Source organism: Sinocyclocheilus anshuiensis, unplaced genomic scaffold (genome assembly GCF_001515605.1).
Source record: "Sinocyclocheilus anshuiensis isolate Anshui unplaced genomic scaffold, SAMN03320099.WGS_v1.1 scaffold413, whole genome shotgun sequence".
Taxonomy (NCBI): domain Eukaryota; kingdom Metazoa; phylum Chordata; class Actinopteri; order Cypriniformes; family Cyprinidae; genus Sinocyclocheilus; species Sinocyclocheilus anshuiensis.
The window spans coordinates 1,310,492-1,321,705 of NW_015536481.1; the positions used below are offsets into that span (position 1 = coordinate 1,310,492).

The following is an 11,214-nucleotide window of genomic DNA, read 5'->3' on the forward strand; positions in this document are numbered from 1 at the left end:
CGTCTTTTAAAATTCTGGCAGTTTAATGCCTACAAAAACGGCTGGTAGGGACTACAAGAAGTTACTTCCTGCGTTTGTGACATCACAAACCTAGATAAACCCCACCCTCGGGAAAAGGCAGCAAAGGGGGCGAGGCCTGTGCTGCTTTAGAGAAGAGGAAGAGAAAACTAGAGGTGCACATAAAAATCTATTCATATACGAATCGCGATTCTGTCTTCTAGAGGCGGTTTAGCGCAACACACTGGGCTAGCTGACCAATCAGAGCCCATCGCCTATTTCTGAGGGAGGGGCTTCATAAAAGAAGGAAATGATCAGCGTGTTTCCCAGAGACGGGACAGAGCGGTGTGGAATAAAGGTAAATTATGTGAAAAATAATGCGTTTTTTTTTTAAACTAAGCATTAACACGTTAGACTGCACCCCATAAACACAATCAAGCCTAGAAAAAAAAACACTGAACCACCCCCTTTAAATTGTGGCTACGTTGTACTAATTTGTTCCCTTGTTTTTATTCAATTAAAATGAGGGAATTAATTAGTATTCATGTGCGTGTCTTCTTTCTTTTCTTTCTTTTTTAAAATGTTGGTTTAAGAGTGTTATTCATCTAATGATTGCAAAAGAAGATAATGGTTAATATTCCAGCTGAGCTGCTTGAGGCATCACCACTTTCTTAAGTTATATTGAATTTGTTGTCATAAATGAAAACTGTAATGACAAATAAAGAGGACAGTCATACCAAATTATAAGAAAGGGTCAAGATAATCAATTACCTATGGTGGTTTGGATGTAACATCACACCCTTAATGGCTAAAAGTGGCTTTTAAAGATACAACCACAGTAGTTGACGATGCATCAGAGGGTTAATTAAGATAATTATGTTAATTACATTTCTTGAACGAGAAACCTTGATTAAGTGGACTTGAGGAAGAAAATTAAAACACTCCAAGTCCAAAGTGTAAAGCATTAAATTCTGCGTGCTTGACTCACATTCATTCTCCAGCTCTTGAAATACAATAGATGCTTCTGGGACAGTCCAATTCTACTGCTGGGGCAGGTCCATTCTATAGCTACTGATCTCTCAGAGCAGAGCACCACTACAGGGACAGTAGATTACAAGGTTCACACCAAGGCATCTGGGATCCCTCTTACATCATGACATAAAGGCTTTCTCAGAGGGTTTCTGGTACAGTGAGCAGCTCTCTGAGGTAAAACTTGTACATTAAACTTACATCATGTATAAAGTGAGTTGTGAGCTCTTGGCACACGCCGACTTTAAAGAGCCATTAACAATTATGCATTGTGCATGATGGAAGACAATGACAGCGTGCATTATTAAAAAAACTATGTAATTAATTGAGAGATTTTTTGACAGTTTTTTACCCTCTGGGTTTGAAATGAACATCACAAACGGCATCAATTCATACTATGAGTGTGCTCCATTCAAGTGGATTTTTGATGCAGAGCACAAATGCAGTGCAATTATTTGAGCATTAAATTACACATAAAATGACCTGTATGTGTTTGTGGATTGTACTATGAGCTTACTAAACAGTATATATTTTGTGCATTTTATTGCATGGAATTTTACTGAGAGCTGCATTGCTGAGAGCAATGAATTTAAAACTGTTCATAATTAGTCAAATGTTTTTTTTCTTTACAGACCTAACTAAATAAAACACTAAATGAACAAGAAAATACTATTTGCCAAAATAGGTGGAATAAAATAAATCAAGGTATACTGAAAACTCTTTTCAGAATTTGCCAAAATGTAAATGTATCTTGTTTTCAAGATGTACAGACATTTTTACTTGAAAATAAGCTTAAAAGCTGTAAATGTACTTTTCATAATATAAATTCCAGAACAGTCAGGAAGATAAAAAGAATATAACTGAAAGCGTGCTGGTGTTCAATGAAACCGTGTTTACAGGTGTGTGTCTGGGGCTCAGCTCATTGCACTCAGACTTCCTGAGTGAAAGAGAGAAGATGATCCACTGTATGCGCGCCAATCAATATCTACCCTAAAGCACATAACCTGGAGAGACTCCAAGAATACATAACATAAACCAAGAGAGGATGCAAAGGACAATATGACTTTGTAAATGGTTCAGTTTTCAAGAGGAAGAACTGTACAAATCATCACACATGATTGGCTGAGTATTTGGCCAATCAATACAGTGGGCTTCTTTTTATTATTATCAGTCTCAAAAGGCACAGCCACAGACCACACATAGTGCCTTCACTGACTGGCTTGTGAATACTACACACATAAATGATAAGAACCACAATGACACTACAACTTTTGTGAATAGGAGTGGAAGTGAAGTATGTTTTTTTCCAGGTACAGAGTTGATAAAATAAGAGCTTCTGGGGAAAAAACTCAATTGTTAGAACTTATTGGCAATGTAGTGGTATTTCATTTGAGGTGCTTCATAGCTCATAAACTTAAAATTCACAAGTATGATGGGTTTTGGCCAAAATAAGCACTAAAATAGAACAGATTTATGCCGTCAGTGAAAAGTCTGTTCCATTTGTATGTGACACTACCTTTCACTGAAGTTTCTATTGCTGCCAGTTCAGCTTTCTGTTTTTCTGTCCCAAAACTATCAAGCTCTTCAAAAGTTTAAATGAATTTGACCAAGAACCCTAAAGCATTATCCTCAGAAGAGTACCTCTGAGGAGTCCTGACTTAGGTAATAACTGTTCAATCTTTCATTTTTGAGGGGTTGACAGGTAAAAAAAAATTAAGTGTTTGAAGCACTGCTGAGTTACTTGAAAAAGCCAACTACAGCTTCTCTTAGAACAATAAAGTGTCGAACATTTTCAGAATATAAGAACAATTAATATTTCATTTTAATATGAACCCATTTTCCAAGTGTTGCCACTTCATAGGGCCACAAATGAAGAACCATTTCCTTTACACTGTGTCCTAATCCAGTACAAAGAAACAAAGCAGCGGCTTTACGGTATCTCACCTCATCCACGTTTTCGAAAGCGTTGATGATGTCATAGGGCAGACAGGACAGCAGGTCTATTACGAACCAGGTCTTCAGGTAGTTCATTCTGATCAGCTTCGGATCCGAGATCACCTCCCCTCCTGGCCCGACAAACGTGGTGTGGAAGTTAAGCACGATGTCCACAAGGAATATGACGTCCACAACGCTGTCCAGAACCAGCCACGTGACGTTATTCTGTTTGGTCTTGAAGGAAACATTGTAAGGAACCATGATGGCGGTGTAGAAGGTCAGGATGAGGATGACCCAGTCCCAGGTGGTCTTAAATATGCAGTAGTGTAAGATGATGTGAGGCGGGGTCTTAGGGGCTTCCTGCTTATACTGCGGAAGAATGTCAGAGCCGAGTTGAAGCACCTAAGACAAATGAGACAAAAAGAGATAAAGGGAGAGAAGGATCTGAGACAAAGAAGAAAAGAAAAATATTAAAATGAGAAGAGAGTTAAAAACCAATGCAAGTGAATTTTCACATTTTTTGACATGAATATTTATTTTGAATTTGATTGTAGGAAAATGCATGGTCAAATTATATAAATATCATTTGACCAAATTATATATATATAATTTATTTAATGTAATTTATAAATTTTTAGAATTAATCAATCTAAATTGACAGCCATAATTTTTTTCTTTTCAGTACTTCTGACATAAAAGGAAGATTATCTTAAGAGACTGAGAGTAAAAATGAAATTAAATACAGTGAGCCTTCAGGAAAGTGAGTTTGTATTAAATATTAATACTAGCACTGGAAATTTTCTGTTCTTCCTTGGACAATACACAATGCATATTTGTTTAAACAGAACATGAGATTTAACAGAATTTCCCTCCTAGAGACAATGAAGATCAGAAGATAATGGAGGGTGAAAGATCGTTTGAGATCATTTATCGATCTGCACTATTTTTAAATTGTTGGTTGCAAAAATATGTTTAATGGAGATGCAAGAAAAGAAACCTGCAAAATGGCTGCATATTGTCTGTTACATTTTGAATGGTAATAATTATGTCAGTGTTAATCAAGAGGAGACCTTAGTTTTATATTTAAGAAAAAATAAGTTTTAAAACAAATTTTCGAAAAAAAGAAAAAAAATTCAAGTCAAAGATTCAATCGACAGCATCTATGGCACATCTGTGGCAAAAAAAAGATTTTGACTAGCTCCTTATTTTCTTCACAAAAAGGCAAACTTCAAGGTCACATTGACGCACACCGTACAATGGAAGTAAAAGGGGACAATTTTGGAGTATTTAAAGCAATGACCAACAGATGAGAAAAGCAGAAACGTGAACAGGGTTTATGGGACACACACATACACTCCTCATCAGTGTTAATTATTAATAGCAGCTTCTGGCAGCTCACTGTTGACTTCTGCTGTCCAACAGACACGTGTGAGATTGCGTTACAGCAGCGTCCTGTGTGTGTGTGCGTGTGATTCTATTACAAGTTTGTCCTCCATGAGATGAAGTTTTGAATAACCTTGTACTGCACAGTCAAGGATGTAAGCAAATGCTGCCTGTGTGTGTGTGTGTGTGTGTGTGTGTGTGTTCTCACCTCTGCGAGTCTGGAGTGTTTGTGTGAAGTGATGTCAGTTCTGCTCATGGGCGTGAGCTGCTGAATGGTGCTTTTGCTGGTCGTCAACGCTCGAGTCAAACGTGCAAACTTGGTCCAACCTAAAATAAACATGTTTTTTATTAAAAAAAATGCTACACTGAATTGAAAGACAGATGCAATGTGTTCATAATATACATTACATGTGTCTTTCAGTTCAATTAAATTCTGTGGTGCTTTTATTAAAGAATCTGCACAATTGAATTAAATTCAGAATTTTGCATTAATAAAAATTGTGTACAAATGAATTGAACTGAAATTGTTTTTATTATTTTACTGAGCATCTTGTGCTTTAATGAAAGCATGAATCTGACATTTTATACAAGAAGTTTCACAAGCTCATTGTCATTTGTTAAGTTTATTGATTTGATTAATTTTATTAATATTATAAATAAAAATACAATTTGAGACGAGCAAAGTTTTTTTATATATATTTTTGAAGTCTGCATTTATTTGATCAAAAATATAGTAAAAACAGTAATATTGTGAAATATTATTGTAATTTAAAATAACAATTTTCTATTTTAATGTATTTTAAATTTTAATTTATTCCGGTGATGGCAACGCTGAATTTTAGCAGCCATTACTCCAGTCTTCAGTGTCACATGACGCTTCAGAAATCATTCTAATATGCTGATTTGTTTATTATTATCAATGCTGTTAATATTTTTGTGTAAAATGTGACTTTTTTCAGTATTTTTTGATGAATGGAAAGTTCAAAAGAACAGCATTTATTTGAAATAGGAGATTAATGTAACATTGCAAGTAACATAGCAAGTCTTTAACTGTACAATTTAAAGCATCCTTGCTGAATAGAAGTATTAAAGTGTTACTGACCTTTTTCAACAGTATAAGCACACAACAAAAACATTAATCCAAAACATAAGTCCTCTGTGGCTCAGATATGAGTAAAAGTGCGACAAATGTTTGCGGTCACTGCTGCAATGATCTTACAATGCTGTTTCAAATCTCTCTCTCTTTTAATCCTATGTGTGTAAAGCTCATCTCACACACACTGGTGAATCTCATGCTAACATGTTCACATCACATTTCAACCCAAAGTCATTTAGCATAATAAAAAATGTGACAAAATCCACTCTGACATTTTCCCTCAAAATTCTCATTACTGTAACATAATTCCCCTTTATTCTCAATAGAGATTGATTACTGTAACACAGTAATTGTCTTATTTTAAAGAAAAGAATGCTCTTAATTGTCATCAAAATAGTGTAGTAGCTGAATAGAAAACAAAACAAAACATAATGCTCCTAAAAACAGGCTTCACTTGTTTCTTGAAACATATAATTTCTTATTTCTTTCTTTTGTTTTTGGGGTGAAATATGACCTGGACCTTGTTTAAAAAAAGGTTTTATGAAATTCACCCACACACACCAAAGCAGAATGTCTATGCCAACACTATTGGGAGTTTTGGAATCAGACTCTATATAATTTTTTCAGCTTAATAAACAAGCTCCCACTAACTCACACACACACACACACACACACACACACACACACACACACACACACACACACACACACACACACACACACACACACACACACACACACACACACACACACACACACACACACACACACACACACACACACACACACACACACACACACACACACAGTGCTTGAAAATAACACTTGTGTGTGAGTGCCAAAAGGAAAAAGTTGGCAACGCTTGCCAATCATAAACAAATATGTATTTATATGACATAAGCACATTAGAGGAAGTGTTTATCTGTCATAACAAAATCAAGCCCAACAAGCACGATTGGCCAGTCTGTTACCATTACATGTTCAATATAAACTCTGACTTTTAGAGAATCTATTTTGAATGAATCATTGACATTACAAGTGGATTATGTGCAATATATGTGTAGCCTATATGTGCGCATGTGAATGTAAAACTCACCCCTGGTGCTTTCATCTTCAATAGGCTGTTTAAAGACAGTGATGTCCTTAAATGTACACAGGAACAAAACCACTTTGTCATTTTCATTTCGGATCGGTGCAATCTGCATGTAGAACCACACCGGAGTTCCTGTACAAGATCAGATGTCAAAGTAAGCATTATCATACGATTTCTGACAGCGCCACATTTTAAAACTAGTTCAGAACCTTTTTATATTGACTCTTCTAACCAATATATGATATTGAAAACATGCTCCTGTATTAAGTAAAACAATAGAGTATATATACCATAGTATATATTGTGTTTTATTGGATTACAATAAATTTATATGAGCACATTTGTATGCCCAAGTCAAAAGAGCTCACCTCCAAGGATCTATCATAATCCAGTTGCTAAATATGGCTTGGATTTCTTGGATTTTTTTTTTAATCAGGCAAAGCTGAATTTTACACAGCCTTTACTCTAGTCTTCAGTGTCACATGATTCTTCAGAAATCATTCTAATATGCTGATTTGGTGCGCAAAAATATTTCTTTTTTTAGCAATGTTGAAAACAGTTTTTTTTTTTGTTGTTGTTGAAACTGTGATACAATACCACTCAAAAGTTTGGGGTCTGTAAGATAAAAAAAAGTAATGACATTTATAATGTCACAAATGTTTCTGTTTCAGAAAAATGCTGTTCTTTTGAACTTTTAAAGAATACTGAAAAAACAAAACACAGTTTCCACAAAAATATTAAGCAGCAAAATCTTTTTCAAGACTGATAATAATAATAATAAGTTAAGAACCATTATTATTGTTACGTATCCGGTCCATGAACTTCCGTCTGCTAGCCATCAGAGGTCACCCTTTCCATTTTCATTGACTCTCGCACTACACACTGTTGCATAGCACCCCGGACTACATATCCCATCATTCATTGCACTGATTGCACACAGCTGTTTCATATCACTCACTCACTATATAACACTCACTCAAACAACCATTCTCTGCCGAGTATTGCTTAGCCGGTTATTATTCCTAGTTCCTGTTTTCCTGCCCGTGTTTCCTTGTTTTGCCTTGCCTTGTCTGTTTTCTCGGTTTCTGATAGAATACTCGGCCACACAAGGATCCAGCGGCTTTTCAAGTGGATACTGGCCAGGTATGGACATTGCAAGACATTGTTATTAGCCCTCAAACAGGGCACACGATCGCTCGAGGACTATATTCAAGAGTATCTGAACTTTACTTATGGATCCACACGTCTCACGTCTCGTCAGCCCCGTTACAATTATTAATTGAGCACCAATAATAACTGAGCACCAATTAAGCATATTAAAATGATTTCTGAAGGATCATGTGACACTGAAGTAATGGCTGCTGAAAATTCAGCTTTGCCATCATAGGAATAAATTAAATTTTTAATGTTAAATTTATAAATTAAATTTTAAAAAACTGTATATTAAAATAGAAAATAGTTTTGTACTGCAGTGTTATTTTTATCAAATAAATGCAGAATTGATCATAAGAGACTTCTTTCAAAGACATTTTTTTTAAATCTTTAAAAAAAATTCAAACATTAAAAAATTATTCCAAACTTTTGACCGCTAATATACAATACACCAAAAGTGGTTTGTTCTGATATTCCATTCTGTGTGATGTCTAGTAGTTATTTTTGGTTTTTCTATGGTTTAGAACACCTCGAAAAGACATATTCTGCATTCACCAGCATAAGTAAGAAACTTTAGAAGTGTTAGCCTGTGTTCATACATTTGTTTGAAGTCTCACTTACTGTTCTTTCTGTACAGCAGCACTTCAAAGCAGTTGGACTCATAGTTGTCAAAGGCCTGTCTCACCTTTTCTATGGTCTTCTTGTCTGTCAGCTCCCCATACATAAAACTACAGAGAGAGATTATTGCAGTCACAGATAAAAGTTTATTAATGACACAAAATCACTGAATTCAATGATGAACTGTTTTTAACTGAAAAATTAGTGTTTACTATTGTCATTTTGCATTATTGACACACTGTTTTCCTAATTAATGCTGTTCAGTTGCTTTGACACAATCTGTATTGTTAAAAGCGCTATATAAATAAAGGTGACTTGACTTGACAAAATTGTGCGTTGTAAGCATGGCAAGAAGAGATGCTTTAAAGTGTGGTATGGAGTCTCTAAGACCTGCAAGACAGTATAGTATATCTGTGGCTCAGCACTTTATGACAGCCACTTATTGAAATTAGATTTTTTTTTTGCCACTGCGATGCCAGATCATGGCTTGGCCAAAAAGATACTTTCTTCTATTTAAACTTAAATTCCTAATACCAAACTCGTTTACATCAGTTCACAAAAGAATAATCAGTGATGTCACAGTACCAGAGATTTCAAGATTCGTTTTAAATGTTCCACTACATTAGGCAGAGCCAAAGTGATGTAACGCCTCAAGATTATGACATCTTCACTTCTTGGTTTTGTAGGAATGAGTCCACATGGATTCACAACAAATAATTTAAAGCTTCAGTCTTAAACTCTTTTGTTGTTTTATTCAACTTTTATTCAACTGTGTAACAATATTCCTACAGATTTCTATTGTCACGTGTATAGCCACTCACCTGCATGTGCTGCTTTTCTGCATGACCTCTGCTCTGTGGTATCCAGACAGCTTGCAGAAGCCGTCATTACTATAAACTACAGGCCAGTCCACAATCTGAGCGTTCCCCAGCAAGAAACTTGTCTCTGAAGGTTCAGAGAAGATGACAAAGAATAAAAGAGGGAGCAGGAATTAGTGATCTGACACACACTAATGCATTCCCAGTCTTTGCTTCACAGTAAATTACTGTCACTGATCTACTTCAACATCTGGTGTAGTCTCTATAAAATGTAGATCTTCAAAAGCTCGAAAAACAAAGCTACAAAATGTTGTCCTTCTTACTGCAGAATGTGAATGGGATGTTTTAAAACCTCTTATTATATTTACATTGAAAATATTTTTTCTCACTTTAACTATCATGTGTTATATACTATAATCCTCAGATAAGTGTTGTTTTTGATGCACTATAAAGAAACCAGACACAAACAGCATTACTGTGACAGGAAATTAGAGATGATGCTCCCTCTAGTGGTCGCAAACGCAACAGTCCGTAATTTGCCTCAGATCCCTAAAAACTATGAAACGGACTTCATGCCAGTCCTGATGTGCTGCTGGAGCAGAGATGTGGAGTGAAATTACATTGAGTGCCTTTTTAGTCAACTGAACGAGAAATGCCTAATTATATTAAATTGCATAGGTTATAATAATTAACAGTACACAAAAATTGTCTCAATTACGGCTGCTTAACGTTTTATTGTTTATTAGAATTAGTACATTTCTCCGGATGTTAAAATTCTACTATTTTTTTTGTTAATTATGTTTTATCGAAGAACTAAATTCACTTGACTCAAAATAATAAATAGATTTGGAGTTAGATAAATAATAAATAAACGTTAGATTAAATAAATACTGTCTCTAAAATATAAATTCTGCAGCACACTGAAAAATTAATATTTTTTATTAGATTACATAAAGTGCATTTGCAATGAAGACTGCTTCATGAAGTTTCTTTATTGAACTCGTATTTTATTTCAAAAACGCCTCAATAACTCAACAACAAACATCATGGTGTAAATAATGCATTGAAAGAAATCACAATAAATGAAACAAACTAAAAGAAAAAATACGTTATTATTAATTTAAAGCATTCAAATTTTCCATCACACCGTCCATGTTTCATATATTAAATGCAATATGAAAATACAAATAACTGTGCAAAACAGCTCCATATTAATTACGTTTTTAGTTTGAATTACTGACTAATCAGTATGTAAATGCAGAGCAACACGGTCACTGTAATATCAAGTGACTAACGCATTTCAGAAAGCATAAGCGTGCTCCTCACCACTCGAGCGTCTGACGATATTCTCCAGGAAAGTGTTTTGCGGTGCCACCAGCCCTCTCTTTCCCCCGGGCATCGTGCGGCTGTGGGTGTCGCGCTGCTCTCGTCAGGTGGGCACTCTCTGCGCGTGGAGTCTCTGCAGGCGGAGCGGGGAGGCTCATGGTAACGTTGCGCGCTGGCTGCCCTGGTGCTTCTGTGTGCCACCCGCGCGCGCTCTGGGCTCAAAGCTACAAGTCAGTGGGCACGGGGAGATCCCCGCGCATGCGCAACTGCGCCGACGCGCACAGGCAGGCGCTGGGGATCTCCGGCACCAAGCGCGTTAAATGCGCAAGAGTGCACAACAACCCCACTGCACAGAAAAAAGGTTAGCTCTTAGGCGTTATATTGTAATACTTGACATTGCAAAAATATAAAAGGAAAATGTAAAAAAGTCAAATTTCTGTAATAGTAGCTACAAGGGAAATAGGGGTAGCCTAGTTGGCACAAGGGCTGTATTTCAGTAAGTATAAGATTTTGAGTCAAAGGTCCAATTACACATAAGTGTGTTTTCTTTAGCAGTGGTTTGAAATGTTGGTTTTAAACATAGAATCCTGTGTAAATCCTCTTAAATGTGAAAGTGAATTATAAATCTAAAATTTTCATATACTTTTACTTTAGTCGTGTGAACACAATAAAACACACTATATTCAGTATATACATTCTCAGAAAAAAAAGTACAAAAGCTGTCACTGGGGCAGTACCCTTTCAGAAGATACTAATGGTAAAAATAT

At 35.8% G+C, this 11,214-nt stretch overlaps 1 protein-coding gene across 2 annotated transcripts in view; it reads right to left on the bottom strand.

Moving 5' to 3' along the window:
- The window catches only part of LOC107683602 (potassium voltage-gated channel subfamily H member 5-like), a 35,380-nt gene extending 24,742 nt beyond the window's left edge, over window positions 1-10,638 (bottom strand). For both annotated transcript variants that reach the window (XM_016479681.1, XM_016479676.1), the window contains exons 1-6: window positions 10,448-10,638; window positions 9,125-9,248; window positions 8,307-8,413; window positions 6,537-6,665; window positions 4,553-4,671; window positions 2,971-3,363 (exon numbers count right to left, since the gene is read on the bottom strand). In XM_016479681.1, coding sequence (XP_016335167.1) covers window positions 2,971-3,363; window positions 4,553-4,671; window positions 6,537-6,665; window positions 8,307-8,413; window positions 9,125-9,248; window positions 10,448-10,520 — 945 coding nt within the window. In that variant the 5' untranslated portion in view covers window positions 10,521-10,638. The remainder of the gene's footprint in view (window positions 1-2,970; window positions 3,364-4,552; window positions 4,672-6,536; window positions 6,666-8,306; window positions 8,414-9,124; window positions 9,249-10,447) is intronic.
- Between the last annotated feature and the right edge of the window lie 576 nt (window positions 10,639-11,214).